General features: G+C 40.7%; 3 protein-coding genes across 4 annotated transcripts in view; all 3 read left to right on the plus strand.

Annotated features, from left to right (window-relative positions):
• Window positions 1–872: 872 nt before the first annotated feature.
• Window positions 873–7781, plus strand: LOC133412404 (ras-related protein Rab-15-like). The gene is made up of 7 exons (XM_061695566.1): window positions 873–1089; window positions 5097–5157; window positions 5229–5289; window positions 5871–5948; window positions 6048–6137; window positions 6664–6729; window positions 6812–7781. Exons 1-7 carry the CDS (start codon window positions 966–968, stop codon window positions 6974–6976), a joined length of 645 nt encoding a protein of 214 aa, XP_061551550.1. The 5' UTR covers window positions 873–965; the 3' UTR covers window positions 6977–7781.
• A 98-nt stretch (window positions 7782–7879) lies between these two features.
• gpx2 (glutathione peroxidase 2) lies at window positions 7880–10519 on the plus strand. Its single transcript, XM_061695570.1, has 2 exons — window positions 7880–8414; window positions 9773–10519. The coding sequence occupies exons 1-2, from the start codon at window positions 8193–8195 to the stop codon at window positions 10124–10126; spliced, it is 576 nt and encodes a 191-aa protein (XP_061551554.1). The 5' UTR covers window positions 7880–8192; the 3' UTR covers window positions 10127–10519.
• A 3055-nt stretch (window positions 10520–13574) lies between these two features.
• Window positions 13575–26882, plus strand: part of LOC133412735 (signal-induced proliferation-associated 1-like protein 1) — a 58870-nt gene continuing 45562 nt past the window's right edge. For both annotated transcript variants that reach the window (XM_061696328.1, XM_061696329.1), the window contains exon 1: window positions 13575–13906. The gene's annotated coding sequence lies outside the window, so the exon portion shown is untranslated. The remainder of the gene's footprint in view (window positions 13907–26882) is intronic.

A 26882-nucleotide genomic window follows, 5' to 3' on the forward strand; every position in this document is an offset into this window, starting at 1 on the left:
TGCCAAATGATCCCGTTTCACTTAATTGTTCTGCATATGACTTACTTACATATCTTCATTTATTTATGCAACATATAGTGACAATTACTCTTCCACTAGATGGCGGAAGGTCCAATTAACCTGTGTATCCGCCTGTTGCCTTTCATAAACCAGAATAATACCTTTGTGTTCAACTAAAGATTTCACTCTAGTACATTAGTGAGTTAATCAAGATGAGCTCATTATTTCAGTAGCTTTATACACAGTTTTGTTTGGTGGTGTGAGGTTTATTTAATTTTTTGGCTGAATAGGTTGGGAATCACAGCGCTATGATGCACTTCTCTTTGCTGACGCAATGTGGCAAGTTTGATGATTTTCGATTTTTTGTTATAGTTAAAATAAATATTTAACTGAGGAATAAGTGACTTTCCAGGTGGTGACTTTAAATGACACCATGGAATATGTGAGATTTACACGACATGTTCATGTCCAATGGCACGGTGTAAATTCAAAGCTTATCTAAAGGTGGATTAATACAAATTGATTTCTGACTAAAGTAGAACTAAAACTTGTCCAAAGTTGTCTCTCTTCGAGGATTCAACTTGTTTGCTTTGTAACGTTCATATACCATGGGATTTTCTTAAAAAAACAGGGAGGACTGGTGCATGTCAACTTGTATGACTGAAGTGTTCCCAGCAATCGTCCCAGTAACTTGTTTCGACGTCACCATATAATATGGTAACTGAATTCGAATATTAACGTGTACGATTTTATCACCCCACCAAAAAGCATCGTTTCACGAGCTCATGCAGTATATGTGATTGGTCAACGTCTCTGTTACCGGGGCTTGCTTAAAAGCCAGGATTTCCGAGCTGACTTGAATCTGACACATTTCAACAGCATAATTAGCGACGACGTCACGTCAGGTGAATGCTAAACATGGAAGAGTAATTCCTTGTCAATTAAAAGTTTTTAAATAGTCAGTCATGGCTAAACAGTACGACATTTTGTTCCGGATTCTCCTACTCGGGGATTCGGGGGTCGGCAAGACTTGTATGCTGCGTCGCTTCACGGACAAAGAGTTCGATACTGGACATATCTCCACTATCGGTAAGAACAGAAGAAGCCAACAGACTCGTTTGATGCCTCTCCCTGAAACTCGCGGATTTCAGCCACCTGCCGACCTAACACCTATTAATTGCACTCGTTGGTGAACTCGGAATGTCAGCGGCTACTATGGGTTATTTTTCGTATTGATGCCATGTTTACTTTTTGTTAGAAGTGGGGGCGGGGGAGTAACTCGACTTGTTTGCCCGGCAGGTTTGTCATTACAGCCTCCGGGTGTGTGTGCGCCCGCGTGTGTGTGTGTGTGTGTGTGCGCGCGCGCTTGTGCGCGGCACAGTCTTAAATGTAAAAAAAAAAAAAAAGCCCAACGTCGCTTACTGCCCTGCAACCGTTGAAATATCCAAACGATAACCCCAGTACAAGGATGCTGCTGTCCACCAGGGGCGTCAATGGGTTTAATGGGTTGGAGGGGGAGGGTTGCTGATTGAACTTTTCACACCTTAAAACACCATCGTCGGGGGTGGGTTGGGAAGGGGAATTTAAAAAAAAAAAAAAAAAAAAAAAAAAGTTTCTGGAACCACCAAATGGTTTGCTTGAGAACCATTTTAGGGAGGCTAAGACACCAAATATTTGACATAACCACCAATTGTTTTTTTTTTGGGGGGGGGGGTGCTTATTTTTTTGGGGGGGGTGCTTATGAACATTTTATGGGGGCTTCGGCCCCCATAAAATAGGCCTAGCGATGCCACTGTTGTCCACATTAAGCCTTTTCCACTCCATGTCGGTATGTGCATATACCCGGAATGGCTGCCGAAAGTGGTCACTCTACGAGCCACACTCGTCGTCTCGCATTTTGAGTGAGGGTGGAACCACTGTTTTCCATGGTTCGCTGCGTTTGTTTGTTTTAAAAAAAAAATATTTTTTTAAATATATTTTTTTGTGCTTCCCAATATTTGTTTGTGATAAGGGATGGGCCTTCAAGTTGTTGTGTAATTATTCAGTCAGTCAAGATGGTAAGTAGCCTAATGAGGTTTAATCAAACATGACAGCGATCCTAACATCAGCAGTCAAGTACTGTATGTTGTGTGTCTTAAGGAGAGACAGATGAAATTAGTTGCTCTCTCGCTCTGTTGACATACTATATTCCAAAGAGGGAATTATGCAGGCCTGTCGTTCGCAAGGCTTCTAGAAAGAAAGTCTACTTTTGAAGCTGATTAGCAGTAATCACGTCAAGGCTTTTATTTTAGTTCAAAAATATTAACTGTTTAATCCCCATGAAATCCCTCCAAGGTCTTTCCAAGCAGGATCCAGTTTTTATAGCCACAAACAAGTGTTCAGGGAATCCCCACCTATTCACACACTCGGCTCCTCACTATTCGCTGAAAAACCCGCTTGCACTTTCTGTAACGCCCTGAGATTCATATGTGTAAGTTTAGTATATTTGTATCAATATTTAATGTATTTGAGCAATAAAGTGGAAAAGCGTATAAGTTGAAAGTATCAACAGTAATAGGAATAAGCAGTACACTACAGGGATCTCGTTTGTTGTGCATTCCACTTGAGACGTGCAAAAATTGGCAGGGACACATGAAGCATATTCAAGCTGCGTCCATAGACACGTGGTTTCAGACCCGCCCTACGTGTGTGTGTCTGTGTGTGTTGCCGAAATGTTTTCCACACAAACCGCATCATAAGTACGAAATCCTGTCTTGGTACTAGCCAGTCAAAGGCAGAGTAGGGTGGCTTATCGTTCCAATGGACATGGGAGTTTTTTTCTGGACTCGATATATTTTCATTGTGGTGGTAACCCACGCCGCGCCGCTCACGATGCAGCTGGCAGAACGGCGTTTGCGCCGTAGATTCACACGACTGGGACAAAGGGAAAGTTAAAACTTTATTACATTCGCTAGCCTGTGAGCAAATGAGCTAGCTAGCTACATACTGGAGCTACAAAGCTCACTCGACGTTGAAACGTCAGCGCTCGGACATGTTTCTTTCCCCTATGTGTATGTGTGTAACTGTTTACAAACTATAACCACAGCAGCCCACGTTATCAATATTGAGGCGGTAAGTGAGTTCAACGAACTCATTTTCAGCATCATTTGATTGACAGGTGAAGGCCTCACATCAGTCCAACAGCTCAAGGGTGGGCCTTATTTTACATTTTATGTATCCTTTATTTAACCAGATAAAAGGTTATTGAGAGATAAAATCTCTTACAAAGCCAAGAGGCAGCAGAAATTATACAGTAAATAAAACGACAACATTCATGCAATAAATAAAGACAAAAAATAACTTAAAATGTATGACATCTGATTTAAAAATGGTGACATGTTTTCTTTTATAATGCGTCCTTATTCATTCAAAATTGGCAGGCTTTAAGACATTCTTTGGGTCTCTTTAGTGGGTTAATTACTCTATACCTCTGTGCCAAATTTAAATTCGTTTAAAATGCAATTTTTGTGAACATAGTAATAATAATAATATAATTTATATTGTCTGAGATATGTTGTTTATTTTTCTACATTCATTGCCAATGTTCGTTAGGATTGAAAGTTAATTGTTCATAAAAAGGATTAATTTTAATAATGATGCTCTGTCTCTATATTTAGCCAATATCATATCAGTGGCATAAAAAAATATGGCAATGATAGTATCCTTTATCATGATGGTTTTTGGGAAAATATATCGTCCTAAAACATTTGCTATCGTGGCATGTTGAAACATCATATATTGAGAGAGAGCAAGAGCAATGGCTAACACAAAAATACAGTACCAATGTACAAATAAAAAAAATCTGCGATACAGCAGGACCGCAAAGCAAAAACGGCCGTATAGCGGAGGATTACTGTGGCTGTACTCCATGATGATAAATTGCAGAGATTCGTTGTTCCAGGGCTGGGACTCACTGTTTCCAGACATGTGCATCCTGGGGCTCGGATAGTCTCAAGTATAAAATGATCTATGCACTACATAACTGCCAGGAATCTTGTGTATTTTAAATTTTTATTTTTAATTATATAGTATACCCACTCACAATAGGTGAAAATCCACAATAGCGAGACCATAATGGAATGTATATCTCAATAGTTTTACCCCCCTCACATTATTTAGATGCATTTTAACTTATTAAAATACACTTTTTAATGAATTCTTTAGTGCCTGTTCTCACTCTCCCTTACACAGTTCTGCAAATAAGAGCTAAAGTGAGCTTGCTTTCAGCTGTTTTTTTAGTCACGCCCAATTGAAATTTACTGTAAAACTGACACATAAAGCAAAAGAGAATGAAACGTCTCTTGAAACGCCAAACCATATAATTTCTGCGAACGAAGGTCGGCTATCTTAACGCGACCATATATGTGAAACGCCATAGACATGCTGGCGGATATTAGCATAGATGTTACGTTAATTATAAAGCTTGCTATTTCAACACACAAGGAGCAGCAGAACATACAAATGGAGCATGCAACAATACTCACGGGCAGATGTTCTTTCAGCTCCCTGAGAACAGAAAATATTAAAATGGGAAAACGTGGCACTGATTTTCACCAATGGGTGTCGTCGTCTTGCACTTTATTAGGCAGTCTGTGATTTTTCCAGTAGACATCAGTGCTGCCTGGCATTTGTCGGCACAATGTGGTACTACACTGAAGGCATACAACAAAATTAAAACCCCTAAAAGAAAAATTGCTTAAAAATCTGCGAAATGGTGGGGTTGGGGGGGGACACTCTACTACAATTGGTGAGTGTTGAAGTGATGTTGATACTTGCTGCTATTTTCTTTAACTTTTTTTTTTTTTTTACTTCTGTAGTGCTATAACCCAGCAGAAAACGCACAACTGCAGTTCCAGTGTCCTTGTAAAGTCTCAATGATTTAAACAAAGACTCTCATAAAAGTGTCTCCAAGCGCCCATAAAATGCTTTCAAACTCAGTAGTGCATGATGTGCAATTCAAAGCAGGATCTCTTCCCCAGTTAGCCAGAGTGAGTGTACTATTACATCATCTGCTTCCTTTTGTTCTGACTGATTTATGTTACATCGTCTTTTTTTAGGTGTGGATTTTAAAATGAAAACGCTAGAAATGGATGGAATCAAGGTGCGGGTACAAATATGGTGAGTTTAAATTCTTTAACGTCTAATTAATTTTGTTTGCCATTTGTGTGATCCTCTCTGGTTGTTTTCAGGGACACCGCCGGTCAAGAGCGCTATCAGACCATTACCAAACAGTACTACAGGCGTGCACAGGTGATTCTGCCAAACCGACGTGGTGGTTACTGTTGTGGTGCCCTTGAGCAAGGCATCGTCACCACCACCTCAGGTCAAGTGGTGAAGCACTCTTTGCGCATCTCTTTCACACTGGATCTCACCTTGCATGCTTGCATGTGTGTCATCTGGTTCTGTGTGTGGTGTGCAACACAAAGTATAACTTCAGAGTGGGAGGCAAATTTCCACTTGAGAGACATGACTAAGTATAATAAATTCCCCTAAAATCAAAATTCAATAATATTAAACATACCTTTTAGGAATAAATTATATGCCTCGTTTTTTAATGAACACTTGGCCTGCTACGTTACTGTATTTTAATCTTGGTCATGATTGTGGAACTAAAAAATGGGTTTACCTTATTGAATACATAGCTGAAGTTAACTTCACAGCGTTAAAAATCCCCCCCCCCCCTTTTTTTTTTTTTTTTTTTTTAAATGTTTTCCTTCTCTTCCCCCAACAGGATTTTTCTTCACTTAACATTGAGAGATCAGTTTAAAAAAAGAAAAATTATTTGTTTTACTATTATAATCTGTTTTTCTTGTGATTTGTTTTTTCCTTAGGGTATCATCTTTGTTTACGACATCACATCTGAGTCCTCCTTTCAGCACATAGTCAAGTGGGCAACCGACGTGGATGAGGTAAGCTAAGAAGAATCATACATTGTAAAGAAAGCGCAAATGCTTTCGGCACACTCACTGACTCCTTGCTGCTTCTTTTTCTCTGTTGCCGTCTCACAGTACGCACCAGACAAGGTACAGAGGATTTTGGTAGGAAACAAATCGGACGAAGAGCCAAGGAGGCGAGTGACGAGGGAAGAAGGAAGCAAGGTTTGGCCAAACCTTTTCTTCATTCACACTTTTTATGATCAGCTGATGGAAAATACTTCACTGTTTGAGTTTATTAGTATTGAATGATAACCAGCAAAAGAGGGCTTTTTATTTTACATCAAATTGCCAATTCAATGTTCTAATTGTATAGTTATAGGTAGAAGTTACCAGTTATCTGTTCTAAAAGATACTGGTAACACTAAAAGTGTGATTTCATTTAATTTGTCCAGTTGTGGTAAGAATTCAGTATACACTGTATATAACACAACAACACTTTTTAGTTAAAAAAAAATAAAAATAAAATACATCATTACCAAATAAAAAAATCACAAACTCAAAATCTGTCCAGTTTATGAGTAATTCTTGCCTTAACTGTTCTAAATTTGAGTTCCAAGGTCCCAAATTTAGAGTTAACATTCAGCTTTATGCACAATTGGTGCTCGTAGTGGACTAATATTTGACTTTTATTTCATAAAACAATTGCTTTCTACAAAAGCACTACTAACAATGTCAAACTCTGTTGCAGCTGGCAGAAAGGTATGGAATGGATTTTTTCGAGACCAGCGCATCCACGAGCAACAACATCGACAAGGTAGTAGATCTGCAACATTTCCCCCAAAATTAGAGAAATGTGCACATGTATTTATCCTCTATGTATTCATATTATCTTTCAGTCATTCAAACGAGTGACAGAACTGGTGCTGCAGGCTCACAAGAGAGATGTGGATAACCTGCTAGGATCTCTGGATGAGTATTTAAACAAGGCCGGGCTGGACGAAAACGGTCAAGATAAAATCGGCAGCATTCGGAGAGTTTGTGCCTGTGCCAGAATCTTTTGAAACAGCATTGTCCTACTCTCGAGTTTCATTCACCTGCTTTGTTGTTGTTGTTGTTGTTGTTGTCGCCCCCCCCCCCTCCCCAAGACCTGCTGGTTTTGTTGCTGACTGTGGAGGCATATGCATTTTACTACTATCTGCCAACAGAAGGCCGTAAAATACCACATCTCCTTTCACCACTTCTTACACTGTTGCTTTCTAATCTTATTTTTAGTCTATTAACTTATAATGCATTGTTGGGTGTAAAGTGCGAGGAAGACAATGAATTACAAACGCAGTCAATATGATACCCCCTTTTCTGAATGCTGTACAGTGAACCCCTGCTTTTCACAGAGATAGGGATGGGGCCCAGCCCCAAATAGATAAAATCTGCAAGTGATTGACGCCCTACCCAAAAAGGTCTGGCGTTGCCTTCAGATGCCACTAGATGCGGTAAATCATTCTTTTTATATTAGACAAGGCTATGTCCTGATTGAATATACCACAAACTGTGCAAAATTAGGGTTTTTATATTAGTCATGGCTTTGGCTTGAGCATAAAAATAGGAAGTAGGTGAGTTTTTCAGCGAATGACGGAGAATAGGTTTAACAAAAAAAATCTGCAACTAGGCAGATTTGCGAATGCCAAATGATAAATTTGCTGGGGTTTGCTGCACTTTATATTTAGCATGTGACAATGATTAGGACTGCACTTGAATGACTAGTTTCCAAGTCAATTGAACTTTAGTCACGGACATTTTAACTGAATGGATGTTTTTAAAACGTGCTGGGGAAAATTTTCTCAAATTAAATAAATGTTTAAAAAGTAATGCATATGGTGTCACTGAATGGCAATGGAGAGTGAGTTCGCATTTCACAGGGAGTGAATTTTTCATCACATGTAGTGAAAGATGGTTCAAGATGTTAAATGTTTGATGGCTGACAATGTGGTTGCCTGCTGATTTCTTTTCTTTTTTTACACTTTTAAAAATGAACATCCATACTTGCCATGCATCACCTAAACAAGAAAAAAAAACTAATTTGAATAACTTGGAAACAATGTATTTTAAAGCTCTTTTACAGTTTTATGCATCCAATTGATAGAGTATAGAATGTCAGGTGTAGATCAGTTTTCCCGCAGAGCCATCTGACCCCAGCTCCTCCAGTGAGTCAGGTGACCACCGGTCTTACCCGGAGCCCCGACCTCCCTCCAGTGCAAAGGATCTCTCTTACCACTGAGCATGGCGTTCATCGCAAAGACATTCTACGACCTGAAGGCCACCACGCTGGAGGGCGACCCGGTGGACTTCAACGTGTACCGTGGACGGGTGGTGCTGATAGAGAACGTGGCGTCACTCTGAGGCACCACCGGCCAGGACTTCAGCCAGCTCAAGCAGCTCCAGAGCAAGTACCCCCATCGACTGGTGGTCCTGGCCTTCCCCTGTAACCAATTTGGGTATCAGGTTAGTTGAGTAACAAAGTGAATTCTTGTGACTTTACTGATCCCACCACAATGTATTTGATTTAAAACTAATGGAATTCCAGCCATTTTTTTGCAGAGCACCTTCATTTTAAGGGTCTCAAAAGTATTTGTACTTTTCGTCACCTATTTGTGACATTCCTCCGTGGAGATACTTTACCAGGCCGTCACTGCAGCCACCTTCACTTGCTGCTTGTGTGGTAATCTTGTTTGGATCAAGTGGTTGAGGAATATTTAAGTGTTTGCCTTCCAAAAGTCTACTTGCTCACAGTGAGACTGCTAAAGTGGATGGTGGCAAAAATCGGAACGGAAATCCAGATTAGATTCATAAAGAAAATGTTCAAAGAAAAAATAGCATCCAATACTCTGTAATCACATTCATTGAACGGAATCATGAAACCAAGGTCAGAATGATGGGAGAACGAGAGCAATTGCTCATAATCCAAAGAATACCACATCACGTGCCAAATAGTTGCTAATGGGACGGGCTCATTGGTGTTTTTTGATGTGCCTGTTGACGGAAGTAACGAGATTATTTTGGGTGTGTAACTACAGTAATGATACAGACATTCAAATAAATCCTACACAACTGACAGGAAAGATGAACAACGCCCTGACAACATCCTGTGAAAGCAACTCGAAGACTTTGTGATCCGAACCCAATAGATGTGCTTTTTTCTTACAGAAAAATAAAGTGACGTGTGAGAGCCTAAATGAGCAGCATTTGAAGGTGTACGCAGTGCCTGGCAAAGCATTGACTGCAACTCATTTTCAAGCAAGTGTTAAATATGATGGTTATACTATATTACAGATACAGGAGGTATTCTGCATGAAATGACAAAGTAATTCCTTAATGGTAAATTCCATATGTTCTTAAAGACCATACAATGAGGGTCGATCACATCTTGTTTTATTTAAAATCCATTTTGGTGGTGTTTGAAGTCTTAATCCTCAAAATTCTGTCGTTGTCCAAGTACATGCATAGTATCACAAAACTACGTACACCCCTTACATTTTTCTAAATATTTAATTTTTTTTGTCGGACAACTGAAGAAATGACCCTTTACTACGATTTATAGTTTAATATCCCCTCAAAATAACTTGTCATGCAACACTTAATATCTGGCAAAAAAGTGAGTAGACCTCCTAAGTGAAAATGTCAAAATTGTGCCCAGTTAGCAATTTTCACTCCACTGCATCGTGTGACTTTTTAGTATTACAAGATCTCAGGTGTGAATGGGAAGCAGATGTGTTAAGTGTGTTGTTGTTTTTTACCCAAAATGTGTGGGTTTGACTCACTTTTGTGATCAGTATCCCTGATAAATTATTGTGTGCTTCCAGGAGAATTGTAGTAATGGTGAGATCCTAAATTCTCTACAGCACGTGCGTCCAGGCGGAGGATTCCAGCCCAACTTCACCATCTTCGAGAAGTGCGACGTCAATGGAGTAAACACACATCCTGTCTTTGCATATCTCAAAGAAAGACTCCCCTATCCCGGCGATGACCCCAACTCACTCATGCAGGACCCCAAATACCTGGTTTGGAGTCCCGTCAGCAGGACCGACATATCTTGGAACTTTGAGAAATTCCTCATAGCGCCTGAGGGAGAGCCGTTTAAAAGATACAGCAGAAAGTTCCCCACCGTTGACATTGAGCCTGACGTTCAACGATTGTTAAAATTAACCAAAAGTTAAGAATGCAGACTTTTAACACCACACGTTTAAGTCTTATTTAATGAAGGTGATATTATGAAACTCAACAGGGATATCATCTGAAGCTCTGTAAGAACTTAAATGAAGTGGTAACAACGTTTTCTTCAATTCAACCTTAATTACCTTCTCAATAGGAGTAGGTTAGTGATGGTCTACGGCGTGCTCTGACTTGCATACAAACTCAGATCACACCGTATTAAGGTGAAAAATACTAGGCCATAAAAACAAATCAAATGGAAAAATTTCTCGTAAAATTTCTTTATTCAAGTACCATACATTTTTTTTCTTAAACAAATTTTTCTGTTTTAAAAAAATAAAATAAAAAATACATTGACATTTTTAAAATGTTTTTCCCCTCTTAGAATGATTCCCCCCCCCCCCCCCCGCAAATCTTTTTCTGTCAGATTAAAAATTTTTTGTAATAAAAGTAAGATTACCACGTTTTGTCCTAATATTACAACTTTTCTTTGGTAACGTCACGACAAAGTAACATGGCTTTTACATGTATCATTACTTCATTTGCATAACTGTGCAACTTTTTTCACGGATTACGAGTTTTGTCGTACTGTCGCGGCTTCATTCAATATTCCAGATATTTTTATTTAAAAAAAAATAAAATAATAATTAACCAAAGCCGTTCGTAACCCTTAAATGCCGTATGCCCGTTCCGTCGTAAACCGAGAAGCTCCTGTATACAATCGATGCATGTCGAAAAACTGTCATCTGTTTCGCTGCCTATGCCCAACAGATGGCGCTATATACTTGCTTAAACGGCTAGAATCAATTCTGGAAGGCTTCTTTAAATTCTCATTCACCACACACATACACTGACAAGATGATTGACCTATAGGAAAGGACCAGGATATGAGAAACTGCTCTCGGTATGATGTTTTCTACACACCACGGGAACTATATTAACAGTGTCAACCAAAATGTTGTGTTATATACTTTTCATTTGCCGTGCTCGCAACATGTTCTGGGTCAATTTTGACGCTGGCCAAGAATATCGTCGTCATGATTATCTTTATCAAACTACTTTTCAAGTTCCATTATTCGTGAGTGTTACCACTGTCCCAGAAAAAGACGTTAATCTGTTTTTAAATTCCCGCCAGTACCCCAATTTTCCTTGATTTACATGAATTGCTAAAGCTGAAATCCATTTTAGTTGGCTCAAATTTGACCTGGAACAGCCTCAGTGCATACAAACTTTACAGCACCTGTACGAAAATGACATTTTCAAAGGTTTTCATTTTTGTGTAATTTGGTTCACTTTAGGAAAATTCAGCAAATTTCAGAGTGAAATACTGACATTTAGGTTTTTTTATTTATTTATTTTTTTATTGCTGTCAACTGTCCCAAACAGTATGTAAAGCAGGGGTCTGCAACCCGCGGCTCCAGAGCCACATGTGGCTCTTTTATCCTTCTGCTGTGCCTCTCTGTGACTTTGGAAAATAAAGAGTTTGCAATGAAAATTTGTTTTATTGTAGTTTGCTCGGTTTACAAATGCAATTCAAAATTTGAAGATTTACGAAGTGCTTACGAGATGGTTTAAAATGTTTTTTTAATCGCTCAAAATATGCATCACAACCGCTGATTTTCAACACTTGGCGCCAAGATTTATCGAGCTAGTCAACCACCAGGAGGTAAAGGATGGATAAATTCAAGGACGGAAAAGTTTCTGAAGAAAACAGAACATTTAATGCTGTATGTGCTACATTATATTAAAACTCATCGCTCACTTCAGCCTCACAGATGACCGCTTACAATTGTGAGTGAAAATGAAGGTGACGTCAACAGCACCTGATGTACACTGAGGTTCAGGAGCAAAAATCTCATTAACTAAGTAAAATAAATATTTGAATCTTATCTTATTTGGAAAATTTATATTTTACAGTGATACGTGAAATAGTCCTTTTTAATTCGACTTGACAGCTGACTGCATGCGCCCCACGTCATAAACTAATGACTGAACACGGAAGCAGACGGCATTTTCGGTTCACTGCATGTACTGTGGATAATTTAAGTTTGGCTTAATTTCATGATGACTCAAATGAATATTGGGGAGGGGGGGGGGGGGTAATATTTTGAAGCAAGCTTCAACAAAAAAAAAAATTTCTCCCCCAGAGTTTAAAATATGTTTATTACATGCAGAAATAACTGTGTGTGTGTGTGTATGTATATATACTTTATGTAAAGGTTAAAAAGTCAACATTTATGATACAGCTATCATATATTGGATCTCATTAGAATTGTGTGCAGATGTACCTATTTTTTTGACCCAAGGAGTGATGTCTAATTTGTATTTACAGTGCATGTTGTCATTGCACTTGAATATACTTGGATGTTCCTCAACCCTACGCATCATCTGCGTGCTGCTTCATTTAGCCTTTGTGAAAATCTTGACATCATTTACTCAATATGGTAAGCGGGTTACCACAGAATGGAGCTTTACTCTGTACTTTTACTACAGCTGCGACACGTCTGCTTTTAAATCATCATCTCATCACGCAAGGGGCTCTTCTGCTCCACCGCAGAGCGTTTACCACCCTTTCCGTAGTGTGTATTATTTGCAAGACCTGCGGATGAGAAGTTATTTTCTGCACATCTGTCAGGGCAACAGGCCACTCCGATCTGGCAGTGGTGGCAAGGTCTCCGGAGAACATTTGTGGCCACAATCCGTTCTGTCACTGAGATCTTGAGGTCTTGGGGCCTCATTAGGCAGAAAAAAAAACAAAAACAACACAGACAGCATGAATGACATGAAGGAATGTGATTGCAGATAGATAGATAGATAGATAGATAAAAACCAAACAAACGAACCATTTTTATCATATTTGTTAATGACCTGACAGTCGTAGCTAAATGAGTAAAATGATCTGTGTAACTGTGATCCATGACTGATGTGTGGGCTACACCTCCGCGCCCTTGTGCCGACCTGTTGCGTTGTTATCCCAGAAAAGCACCTTGTCGTAACGCAGTGTTTGCTGTAACACTAAATGCCCTCTTTGAGTGTCCACCAGAAATGATTGACACCTCGTTAAGTCACGTTTTCCGTCTCTGATTGGTCGTTTTTCCTCGGATGCTGTGGTTTTTCACATATCAAGTTAGAGGCATAGGATGACATTTTGAAAACTGCAAACCCTTTTTAAGCTGCATATCCACTTTTTGTGACATTTTATTGGTGATGTTTTTCTAATAATATAAAATATGTGGCTTGGTCCAGTAAAGGTTAGGAAACATATGATATGAAAGATGACTGCAGACAGTCGCCGTCAAAGAGGAGACGTAACAACTTCCGGTTGTTTAACACAGACACACACGCGCACACACCACAGGTGAGCCCCTGTTGCCACGGGAACGTTTCGCTTTGCGCCCCTTCTCGCGAGACTTGGGCGGCTGGCAGACGATAGGCAGGAGAGAGGCACAGCGAATGAGCTCATCCTTCCAGCAGCAGCTGCATAGCGCAGCGAGGCAGAGCCACAACTTTTTTTTTCTCTATCGAACTTCCAAGTTGCGTCTCGGCCGGGGTTTGAAAAAAAGAGAAGAAGAAATAACTGAGTCGACGGGCCACGTTTGAAGGTTAAAAAAAAAAAAAAAAAAAAAAAACAAGAGCGAGGAGCAGGACGTGGGAGGTCGCGTGTTGCTGTTTTATGTCAAGGACTTGTGGGATCCCAATTGAACAAAAGGAAAGGCTTCGTATTGTGTTTTGTCCCACAAGAAGAAGGAGAGCGAAAAGCACCCCGGTGGCGGAAAGCTGAGAAGGTGAGTGGGGGAAATCGTTGCATTTTGGTGGTCGCACTCACGTACACGTCTGCCGCCGTCACCGCGGAGGGCGACTCGAATAAGGTGCAGCGATGAGTCAGTGTGGGAACCCTACCCATGTTTGCCTACCTTTTCAACTCTAAAGAGATTCGAGGGGTTCGGTAGGGAATGTAATCCCCCCACCCCCGCGCCCCCAACCCCACTCGACCGTCACTGTTGCTGTCAAAAATCCGCATTGTCCCCAGCGTTGTTCCCGGAGCCCATTCACAGGTGGTACCGTGAACGTTACATGGTTATGGATAGACTGTATGTTTGTTTCCATGCTACTTCATGAACATCTGTATTTACCAGAGAGTCGGAGTTATGGTTCCCCTCAGAGGGCCGTCATGATTTTGAAAATCATATAAATGTATAATCACCTCATCATAAAATGACCTATACAAAATTGCCCCAGCAGCCAATCGTTTATTTCAAATTCAAGGTTCATAAAAATAAATATAAAATGAATGAAATTAAAAATATATATTTATACAGTGTAAAGTAGTTCCTCAATAACTATACAACTTATGACAGCGTCTAATAAATGAGGATGCATGTATTTATTATATTCTTAACAACACTGAATTTGAAATCTGACATCATGGAAAGCTGTGACAACCAAATATTTAAGTATACAACTACTTTATTCTTCACTATTGTTCACAGAAGGAATTTGGTGGAAAATTGCTTGTCATATCCATTTAAAGTGAAGAAAATTGCAATTTTGGTACCATTTTTTTTTCCAAAATGAAAAGAACAAGGCGGCACGGTGGACGACTGGTTAGAGCGTCAGCCTCACAGTTCTGAGGTGCGGGGTTCAATCCCCGTCCCCGCCTGTGTGGAGTTTGCATGTTCTCCCTGTGCCTGCGTGGGTTTTCTCCGGGCACTCCGGTTTCCTCCCACATCCCAAAAACATGCATGAATTGGAGACTCTAAATTGCCCGTAGGCATGACTGTGAGTGTGAATGGTTGTTTGTTTCTCTGTGCCCTGTGATTGGCTGGCAACCAGTTCAGGGTGTACCCCGCCTCCTGCCCGATGACAGCTGGGATAGGCTCCAGCACGCCCGTGACCCTAGTGAGGAGAAGCGGTTCAGAAAATGGATGGATGGATGAAAAGAACAAATCCATTTAGCAAGAAAGATGGGCTAGACAGTTTATTTGCTCTAGTGGGCCACAAACAAAGATGTGCTGGGCTGGATTTGGACCTCGGGCCTTGAGTTTGACACCTGTGCAGTAAGGGTTCTTGTGCAGTTGGAGTTATTTTCTTATGTGCCTGATTGATTGTGTTTATGAATGCTGTTTAACATTTGTTAAGTTTTTTTTGGGGTTGTTAACCACTAAGAATGCATTTTTCTGCTTTTTAATTTTGTTATTTTTTAAAAATTGTCCCCTCTTATGTGTGAGAGGATCCTTCTTGATGAATAACACAGGCCATGGCAGTGATCAGATGTCTGATAGAGCTGCATTGCCACATAGCAAACAGACCTTTTGTTTAGTCAGTTCCAACCATTCCACTGTGACAACCTCTACGGCCCCCATTGCTTAAAAGCACGTTTTTCCTTTTTTTTTTCTTATGTAACCCAGCCATCTAATAAAAAACAATTTCTACTTGGATCACAATGTCTGCGACTGTCAAGCAAGAAAGGGGGCAACTTTGGAGTTCAGCCCTGGACAAAGATCAAGAATTTTTGGCATTCTTTGAAGGCTTAGCTTGAGCTGCAGTGGCATGAATTATTAGACTGTCATCTTCACTTGTGAGTCTAATCTCCGCTTTGTCTCCTTTAATTGTAACTGTTCGTTCACACAGTGTTTGTTTCTTACTATTTGGGCTTCTCAGGGAATCGTAAGCGGCTGCTGTGTAACGCCGCAGAGGAAAGTATGCACGCTCTATTTTAATATACCACGGTGCTCTGCTTGCCAGTCAAGGTTAGGAAAATACAGCATTGTTCCGGCCGTTAAGATCATGTTGAGACTAGTCGGCAGCCATATCAAGAGGACTCCAAAGAGATTGTACCAGGAAAATTCCAGCAGAAATTTCAAATCTACTAGTTGCTAACCTGTAGCTCGGCATTTATGGCACCTTTGAGGCATGCCACCTCACAATTTGCAGCTATCCTCCAAGTTGTATAGCGATTAAATGATTAATGAGTTAAAGAAATTTGCTGCTAAGTTATACCCCTGATAAGACATTTTGGTCAATGGAGGCCATGGTTGTCCATTATCCATCCATCCATTTTCTGAGCCGCTTCTCCTCACTAGGGTCGCGGGCGTGCTGGAGTCTATCCCAGCTGTCATCGGGCAGGAGGCGGGGTACACCCTGAACTGGTTGCCAGCCAATCGCAGAGCACATAGGAACAAACAACCATTCGCACTCACAGTCATGCCTACGGGCAATTTAGAGTCTCCAATTCATGCATGTTTTTGGGATGTGGGAGGAAACCCGAGTGCCCGGAGAATACCCACACAGGCACGGGGAGAACATGCAAACTCCACACAGACGGGGCCGGGGATTGAACCCGGGTCCTCAGAACTGTGAGGCTGACGCTCTAACCAGTCGTCCACCGTGCCGTGCCGCCTGGTTGTTCATTAGTGTATCAAATTTGGTGTTGATTGGAGTTGTGTTCAGTTGATGGACTTGTTGAGTGCCTTTTTAGACCACATTTGACTGGACTTGTGTGAGACATTTCAAGTCCGTTATACTTGTTTGTTAAGGGGCTTGGCCTTTTAAGATCATTAACATTGTACCCTTTTGCAGAAGTTTCATAATCTAAAAATGATTTTTATGTAGAGGATACTGAGTAAGTCTGTACGATATTGGAAAAAAAATACATTGATTTTAAATTAAATTAAAAAAAAAAAAAACTGCGATATACCGTGGGTACGGAAAGTTTTCAAACCCCCTTAAATTTTTCACTCAGTTATTTTGCAACCATTTGTTAAAATAATTTGAGTTAATTCTTTTCCTCGTTAATGTACACACAACACCCCATATTGACAGAAAAAAACTGGAATTGTTAACATTTTTGCTGATTTATTAAAAAAGAAAAACTGAAATATCACAAAGCCATAAGTATTCAGACCCTGTGACACTCATATATTTAACTCGGGTACTGTCCATTTCATGTAATCATCCTGAAGGTGGTCCTACACCTTCATTGGAGTCCAGCTGTGTTTGATTATACTGATTAGGAAAGCCAAAGGAACTGCCTGAAGAGGTCAGAGACAGAATTATGGCCAAACTGAGTAATTGGGGGAGAAGAGCCTTGGTGAGAGCGCTATAGAAGAACCCAAAGATCACTGTGGATGAGCTCCAGAGATGCAGTCGGGAGATGGGAGAATGTTCTAGAAAGTCAACCATCATTGCAGCCCTTCACCAAGTCGGGGCTTTATGGAAGAGTGGCCCGACGGAAGCCTCTGCTCAGTGCAAGACATGAAAACCCGCATGGAGTTTGCTACAAAACACCTGAAGGACTCCAGGATGGTGAGAAATAAGATTCTCTGGTCTGATGAGACCAAGATGGAAATTGTTTGCCTTAATTCTAAGTGACATGTGTGGAGAAAATACAGTCCCAACAGTGAAGCATGGTGGTGGCAGCATCATGCTGTGGGTGTGTTTTTCAATTGCAGGGACAGGGAGACTGGTTGCAATCGAAGAAAAGCTGAATGCGGCCAAGTACAGGGATATCCTGGACGGAAACCTTTTCCAGAGTGCTCAGAACCTCAAGGTTCACCTTCAAAAAAGACATTGACCCTAAGCACACCGCTCAAATACTGAAGGAGTGGCTTCAGAACAACTCCGTGACTGTTTTTTAATGGCCCAACCAGAGCCCTGACTTAAACGCAATTGAGCATCTCTGGAAAGACCTGAAAATGGCTGCCCACCAAGGTTCACCATCCAACCTGACAGAACTGGAGAGGATCTGCAAGGAGGAATGGCAGATGAGCCCCAAATCCAGGAGTGAAAAACTTGTTGCATCATTTCCAAAAAGACTCATGGCTGTATTAGTTCAAATGGGTGCTTCTACTAAATACTGAGCAAAGGGTCTGAATACTTATGGCTGTGTGATATTTCAGTTTTTCTTTTTTAATAAATATGCATTAATTTCAAAAATATTTTTTTTTCTCTGTCAATATGTGGTGCTGTGTGTACATTAATGTGGAAAAATTTTTACTTAAATGATTTTTAGCAAATGGCTGCAATATAAAAAAGAGTGAAAAATTTAAGGGGTTCTGAATACTTTCCGTACCCACTGTATATTGCGATGTGAAATAATACAGGACCAGTGTTGGGAAAGTTCATTTTCTACGCGAACTAATTCAAAGTTTAGTTCCGTTCATAGTTCATAATTCAAAATTTTGAATTAAGTTCACCGGTCCAAAAATGAAATAGTTCATAGTTAGTTTTTTTTCAATATGTTGCTGACGGGCTATTAGCCTAAAATACTGGCATTTAATTTCCCCATTGTTGACAGCCATTCAGTCCTCACTTCAGCTACAGCTTTCATCCAACAATCTCAAAAACATGAGGAAAACTTGTTGCTTGAACGGTGTGTTTAAATGGGGAAATAAAACCAAAACAGGACTTTTGTCCTTAATGTGCAAACAAAAACACGCAACACAGTATGACAGGAACGATGGTGAAAGGACATTGAAAACGTTGCATTCCTCACAGCTGTGGCTGATTATATTAACAAATTAATTTATCCATTCTTATATTACAAAACAAAATAAATTCCATATTATCACAGTGATACTCCAAATAATTTTCCTAGTAATCAGTTTTTAGAATTATGTACTGTATTACAAAAAAACCCCAACAAAAACAACACATACAGTCCCATTTACACAGTGTCCCTGAATGCAACTCGCACAGCTGCTGCGTGCCTGCCTTGTGCCTACAGTAATTTCATTCTGAAGAGCAAAATAGGAACTGTAGCGTGTACATTCTTTCGATTAGCATGTCCAAACAGGTCCCTCTGGTGGTCACTTTTAATATTACAGTTGATTCACTGTATGTTACAGAACACCAACATCACAGCAGAACCTGCGACGTGACTATTGCGCACACGTACATCGTGATGATGATGCGCAAACAAAATATCGCGCCGCCTAATACTGAGCTTGATTTGTATGAGAAGTTTTACTGTAAGCCAAGCAGCTTTGTTTACGAAGGGGCTTTTCCGACCAAATGTTTTAAACTTTTGTGGTTCATAACAGTATTTCCTTTAGGCAAAATAACTTATGGGTACTGATTTACTGTAAGCCTGTGTGAGAAATTTCAAGTCAGTCCGACTTGTATGGCAAGAGGCTCAATTTATCAAACCTTTGCAACTTTTGGGCTCATTAATATTGCCTCCTTTTTGGAAAAACATATTTTTTATGTAGAGGACACTGAGCTGGATTTGTGTGATAAATTTCAAATCAATCTGACTAGTTTGGTAAGGGGCTCGACATGTCAAACTTTTGGGCGCAGTAAAATTGCCTTATTTTGCAGGAATGCCATGGTCTAAAATATTTTACTGTAGAGGACACTTGGCTTAATTTGTGTGAGAAGTTTCAAGTCAATCTGGGGAATCAGCCTATGAAACGTTTGGGCTTCATAACAGAATTGCTTTTTGACAAAGCCTTTCATGCGGAGCTCACAGAGTTGGATTCGATCAGAAATTTCAAGCCAGTTTTACTCGTTTGATAATGGGCTTGGCCTATCAATTGTTTTTAACTTTTGGGCTTCATTAACATATTCTCTTTTGGCAAACCAATTGATAACGGTCTATATGTAGAGGGTACTAAGTTGGATTTGCGTGATAAATTTCAAGTTTTGTAAATTGTGGGCTCAAGAACATTGCCACCGTCAGTAGAAATACAATGACCCCAAAGTTTTTTTTATATGTAGAGAAGAGGACACTGAGCTGGATTATTGTGAGAAGTTTCAAGTCAGTTAGACTTGTTTGGTAAGGGGCTCTACCTATCAAACATCTGAGTTCCCACTTATATCAATTCCACGGTTGAATTGTTTTCATTTTTCATTTTCGGGAAAAATATGAATAGTTGAATCATCATTGTGTGTTACTTGAGACTTCAGCTCAGTGCGCACTTAAAGGGAACGTTTGCCGTTTTGAAAACTGCTAGCAAGATTTGAATGTAGCCTGCACGAGACGTGCACTGTACATAGCGTTTCATTGTAAACAAGCAGACGTTAGCGACGGCTAGCATGGCTTATTGTAATGGAGTGTAACAATAATAAATGTTATTGTTTTAAATTTTATTTTTTGGGGAATGTACAGTCAATTACAAATCAAAAAGAGGTGATAAACTTGCCTGTAGAGCAGAAATGTTGCTAATTCCACGTCACTTCTAAATTCCCAGCTCCATGAGGTCCCTTGTTCTGCTTTTGTTTGCTAGTGTTCTGCCCAATTGTTAGCAAACGAGGGATTTTTTTTATATTCTGGGGGTGTACCCGTGTATATTCCACACCAGTTTCAACAAAGCTCCTGAAGCCCAGCAAACACATCAGCACCAGGCTGCGTGGCGTGCCCGCTATGACAAAGTCACGCTATGCGTGCCTGCGAGTGCACTGCAAATGATTGACACCTCGTCGGTCACGCCTTCTATCTCTGATTGTTTAATTTTCCTGGGGCGGAGTGGTTTCTTAAAAATCTGATTAGAGGTAAAAAAAAATGGGGCCAGTTTATACTGACAGTTTTAACACAGGACAAAAAGTGATTCTTTATTTAAAAAAAATTAAAACTCCTTAGAAACTCCTAATTAACAGTTGTGAGATAAGATGAGTTATTTATTGGCAGACCACAAACAAATGCTCCAGGTCCAGACTTAATTCCTGAAGGAGAGTCTTTCTAAGTCACTGATGGTGTAGTGGTACACTTGTCTACCTTTGGTGTGGGCAGCGTGGGTTCAGTTCCCACTCAGTGATGGTGTGAATGTGACTGCGAATGGTTGTCTGTGTCTCTATGTGCCTTGCGACTGACTGGCAACCAGTTCAGGGTGTAGTCAGCTGGCATAGGCTCCAGCACCCTGCAACCCTAACCAGGATGAGTGATGTTGCCAATGGATGGATGGAGTCTTTCTATTTGGAATCTTTGCATTCTATCTTCTCGGGCCGACAACAAACCGTTGTTTTGTTTCATATGCACTTTTATTATGACGTGAAGAGGGAGGTTCCTGTTGCTAAATTAAGCTGATGTTTCCATTGTCTCTTGAGGGGGAATACCACGAGCAAAGTTACAGGGCAACAACAAGATGAGCTTTGTGCCGTGTTACAAGTGGCCACTCTGGAATGTGTGGGGTGCAATTATCCTAAGTGGCCATCCCCAAATGCTTAAATTAACTGTTTACATTATATAATGAACAATGTGATTGTGTTGTCGTTATTAAGTGCAGGAGTCTTCAGTTACTTCACTAATTATGCCTGGCTCAGGGTTTGGGGTTCAAATCCCAGTGGTTTTCAGTGAGAAGTTAGACGTTTATTACAATCGTATCACTTTTGTGGCACTTGAGGTTGTACCCATTACTTCTCTTGGATTTAAAAAAAAAAAAAAAAAAGAAATACATTTCTGACATCAGCGAGCATCTGCCTAAAATGAGTCAGCCCGACAATGAAAAAGTCAAATGACTCCATGATGACCTCAGTTGGCTGTAGCTGGTGACAGAGAGGCTTGATGGCTTTGACCGTAATGAGGTGTGACTATGGCTTTCCTGCTTGCCTCACGGTCGGAAAGCTACTCTTTTGTCCTCGTCGGAACCGACGTCCGCGCACCAGCCGCGAGATGAAAGTGCGCAACTGTCGACCTACAATAGTGATGATGTCATCGCTTTCATTGCACTGTCACAGAGTAAATGCAGGCAAAGAGGTAGTCCACCATTCTGCATCGCCTGCTATACATTCGGGAAGTTTGACCCAGCAGAAATAAAACAATTCAGGCATGTTTTGCAGGTGCGGCGGGTTGTTATAGGCTTCCTCAGCTTCTCTTGATGGTCTCTTAACTTTTTTGTAGTGAGAAATCACATGTCGACTTGTTCCTGTCATCCCGTTCCCAACTTTTAAACCAAGTGCCACAATTATGCAGAAATCCCACTGTAATTCCCCTCAGTTTCTGCTCTCATCAGACCACATAGATGCTGAAAATAGATTATATAAATGGAGAATGAAGCCGATGGAGCAAAGAACCACTTAAAAGAATGTTAAGTGAGACTAACAGAAGGAAGAAAACAACTTTCCAGATTGAAATGTGGTGTTTTGGATACCGATGATAAGCTGGAACGTGCGATCTTCACTGCCACACAACACTGACACGCTCGTTATTGTCTGGACATGTCTGCCAGTTGTTATACTGTCTCTCAAGTTTGGCCTGCACACTCTCCCTCTCTGGAACACATTACACACAGATCTGAGGGGAATCCAAAGACGCAGAATCAGAGTTGCAGGCCCTCATCTCATGCTGAGCCCATGTGTGTCGCCGTGGAAAAAAAATCATAAAAAAAAAAAAGAAACCACAGAGGTTTTTCTGTTGCCCCTGCGGTGGGCCGAAATCCGAGAAGGAGGCAGGAATGCATAAGGGCTTGTTCCTGACTGAGCTTGAAGTAGATCCTGATGTATAGACAGGTTGGTTCAGCTCGTCTTCATTCCTACTCAGTTGTTGCGTTCAGGTGCGACATGTGATGTTGTTGTGTAGTACCACAAAAATGCTGGTACATGACTGCCTGTTCAAACACTACATTGACTGAGTACATTCATGCAATTCCACATCCTCTCCCTTTGCATCCATTCTCACCCTTTGAGTTCCTGCTGTGCTCTAATACTGAAAGGGATGAATGAGACCACTATAATTCAAAAGCTCCCGTTCCTAGAGTCTGATTACCTGATTATCAGGTGGACTCAGCCAAATGTCTCGGTACGTGTGAAAACAGTGGTACCTTGACTTACGAGTGAGTTTTTCAAACTCAACTCACATCACAAGTAGAAATTTGTCAGGTAATGAACAATTCTTAAAAAAAGAGTCTTCTCGCTGTATATATCCACTCCGTAGTGTATTTAAAACAACCACATAATCTAGCCTTGCGAAAGTCCACTAACTTAATGCTAACACACAACGCAAAACGCCATAGATGGGCTAATGAATAGTATTGATGTCATGATGTTGTAACGCATAAGGCATGTGATTTTTTTTTTAACAAACGGGGCAGCAACACGTGCAACTAACAATACTCATAAGCATATATTTTTTATACTCAGTGAAAAATGACTAATTACTGTGGCTTACTAAGCATTTTCTATGTGTACATGCCCTTCCCACCAGAAGGGGCACAATGTGGAGCTGGAACACATTTATGGCATTTCCATTCATATCAGTGGGTAAAGAGGATTTGAGATATGAGTGTTTTGAGTTAGGAGCCTCACGGAACGAATTCAACTATAGTCCTCGCACTCTGTACTTAATAAGCAAAAAGTAAAATAACTTGGCACAAAAAAAAAAAAACTTTCTTGCACACAAAATAGTTTCCCTATTGCATAGTGATCATACTGAGTAGAAAAAAAATCGTTGGATACAGTTTTGCTCCGAGCTAAATTCAGACAGAATAATCAGGACTGAACTGACAACAGGTCTGACATACGTAAAAACAAAGCAACAATACTAAAATAGCTAAAGAAAACAAATGAAAAACACCATACCAATATGTTTTTTCCCCCCCAGAATAGACAGAAAATTTCTGAGTGCCTAAAGCTTCAAATTGAAAAAACGTAATGAGCCTTTTTTTTTGACAGAGGGTAAAAAGTAAAGATGTTTTCAAAAGTAGGGAGTAAAAGTAAACGTCTAAAAGTAAAATCTACTTAAGCTCCCCCTTTCTACCATTGGTCTCTAAAAGCAGAAAAATCACCTCTCTAAATGAGGTCTTTGCTCGTGTTGTTCCAGGTGCATAGGTCAGATACGGCCCGTTCACAACAAAAAATGGCTGCTTTCCCATAGTCTTTCCTCTGTGACTGCCTGTTTCCTGTACATTTCATTGATGTGTTCCTGGATACGCGCTAGCACAACAGAAAGTTGGGCGGTATGTGTGAAGCGTGGTGCGCAGGCGAGCATCTGAGACGCAGGCCTCGACCGTTCACCTCCTCCAGGGTTTAAATGCTTGCAAGTCGTGTGTCTTGTGCACAAGTGGCACTTTGCTGTCATCACTGGGGAGGAGGTGCGGTGTGCCATGTGTCTGCTGATGCGATTCTTGCCCAGAATGATAATGAGGTGCAAGTTGCCCTCGGCTATTTTTCTACTAGAAAGAGATGGGGAGTATCTCTTATGTGTTGTTTACTGTTCTATGCGGTTGTGAAGTCCGATTAGTCTCAGGCGAGTGCGTCTACGGTTCAGACAAAATATCAATATTGTGGCGTAGCTCTACAATATTGATGTACACCAGCAGCAAAACTTGTTTTGTAACAACTGACTGCTCCACTACAACTACTTTGTTCATTTGGGGGTGAGTGGGTTGAGTGGTAATCCTGGTGAGTGATGCATAAGGATGATGTAATAGAAAGGTGACCTGCTGTGTTACCATCTTGGACACTACATTAATGTAGCAACAGAAACTAACACAATACCCCACACCTCAAAATAATGAAATAAACATTATAGGGTTATGTCATATGGTAGTGCCATTTTGGAAAAAGTCTGAACCAAAATACACGTGTGTGACGTCCCCACTCGATTGCAACGTAAGAGTATTGAGAAGCAAAATCATCAGGCAAGCATATAATCCAGTCCTTAGAATCGAATTACTGACTGAAAACCGGTTATCCAAAAGAACTGGTTTTCGATTCCCATCCTTAACCGCTATACTATCAGTATTGTTTGCACAATATCCTGATGATATTGTATCTTTAGGGCTGAGTGAGAGAAGGGACCAAATCAAAAACAAGTTCCACGAATATCTCAGATTTTGCTGCGCTTGCGTAATCCAACATTAGTAAGCCTTGCATGTGTGTTTAATGAAAGCAGAAATAGTGCAAACGCTGCATCCCTGGATTGCTGCTTTAAATTTGATGCGGCTTGTGTTGGTTGCTTGTGATCGCGATAAACCGCAGTGGCAGAGCTTGGATGTGCCAGTGAAGTGCAGAGCGGTGAAGACCAGTAGCAGGCCTCGTCAGGCGGCACTGTGACTTTCTCCGGCGCAGAACATCGTTTAGTGGAGCGCCGCAGTTACGCAACACTTGCTGACTTCTTGCAGTCAGACCGACTGTCTGCGTGTGAATTGATGAGCTCTGTGGCCCGTCTTGACAGGAGTGGAAGTTCACGAGGCGGAAATGTGCCAACTGCAGTGACTGCCTGTGGTGTCAGGTGTAGGCCGTTGTGTCCTCATCAAGATCTACCTCATTAGCAAATATTTCATTGATAGAGCATTTCTGTCAGATAACTGATGGATCCTTGGGTGGGTGTTAGGATGCCCTCCAAGGTGTAAAAGACAATATAATAGGATGTGTATAAGTATATTTTATGTGTTTTTATATTGCAGTGCAGATTGTACAATTAAATTCAAAGTAAAAAGTAAGGACTGTAGTGCTCACGCTGTACCGCATATTCGCGGTTCACTATTCACAAATTTTTCTTTCGTGTGTAACTTATCCACAGCTATTTTCTGAAAAAGTGCTTTTCCTGAAACGCCCTAAGAGCCCACAAGATGCCGACAAAGCCTTGTCTAAATAGGTTTTGCTGCATATGCGCAGTTGTACAATCGCTACTGTGGCCGATCACATGGATCAGGGTGCCGTCTTCCCCTAGATGATAATTAGGCTTTAAACGATCAGGATTTTTGGGGCCGATCACCGATCAGCAAGTTTAAAAACCGATCCGATCGCAAGATGGAGCAATGTGTCGATTTAAATGACTTGTTCATTTACTTTATATACTTGTGTATTGTATACTGAGTATCTTCAAAAGTATTCTCTAGCATTTTAGACAAAAGGTAAAAGATCAATGACCTCTAGGGGGCATTCAATGATTGGCCACTGACATAAGTTTAAAGTTCAGTCAGGTCAAACCAACATTACTTGAGACAGGAATAATGAATGCTAACTTACTGTAATTACATTACTGTATTATAATTAAATTACAAGTAGCTTTCTCACTGTCAAAGCTATATGGATGGGTGTTGTCCAGTGTTGTTTCCGTCAGGTCCGTTTGGTTGTTAGCTTTTCCTTTTCCATGCTGCGTTGCTTGAACGTGGCATGCTCCTCCTTGTGTAGATTCTTCAGGTACCTGATCAAATTTGTTGGGTTGAAGCATTTAGATATTGCTGCATGAGGTACTTCAGTTTTGCAGAGATTGTAAATATCTTATTCCTAGATCAGACTACAGGATTTTAGCCCCGACATTGGCCATATTTCCCAGATCGGGCCCGACATATATTGTCGGGAACGACAAAACTCTGGTAGTGTGACATTATCCACGACCAACGATTTGGCCCTATGATAGCCTGACAACGCCAAAATTAAAACTCTAGCATTTTTTTATTTTTGGATATCTTCCGTGTAGTTTGACATATCAATGACAACTCTCCGACAGCGAACATCGACGTTGACGTGTTTTGACGTTGATTGCGTATTGTGACCGGCGTATCGCCTACCTTGCTTGCTGTTGTAAACATACTTGGTCGCTGTTGTTTATTCACGCGCACAAACCAATGTTTACCGGAACTTTGGAGCATGATTTGACAGAACGCCAGCATATTTACAAACAACTGTTAGTGCTAGCATTAGCTTGCTAGGCTACATAACGTTTTGTTGCTTGCTTGCGAGCCGTATCATATTAAAAGTACGTGAACATACCTCAAGCAATCTTTGAATGAACGTCGTCTCCCAAGCACAGGTGACGACCACCACACGTTCCCCCAACCCTCACACACAATAAAAAAAGTTGCCATCGCCATGGTAACG

Source organism: Phycodurus eques, chromosome 14 (genome assembly GCF_024500275.1).
Source record: "Phycodurus eques isolate BA_2022a chromosome 14, UOR_Pequ_1.1, whole genome shotgun sequence".
In the NCBI taxonomy this organism is placed as follows: Eukaryota; Metazoa; Chordata; class Actinopteri; order Syngnathiformes; family Syngnathidae; genus Phycodurus; species Phycodurus eques.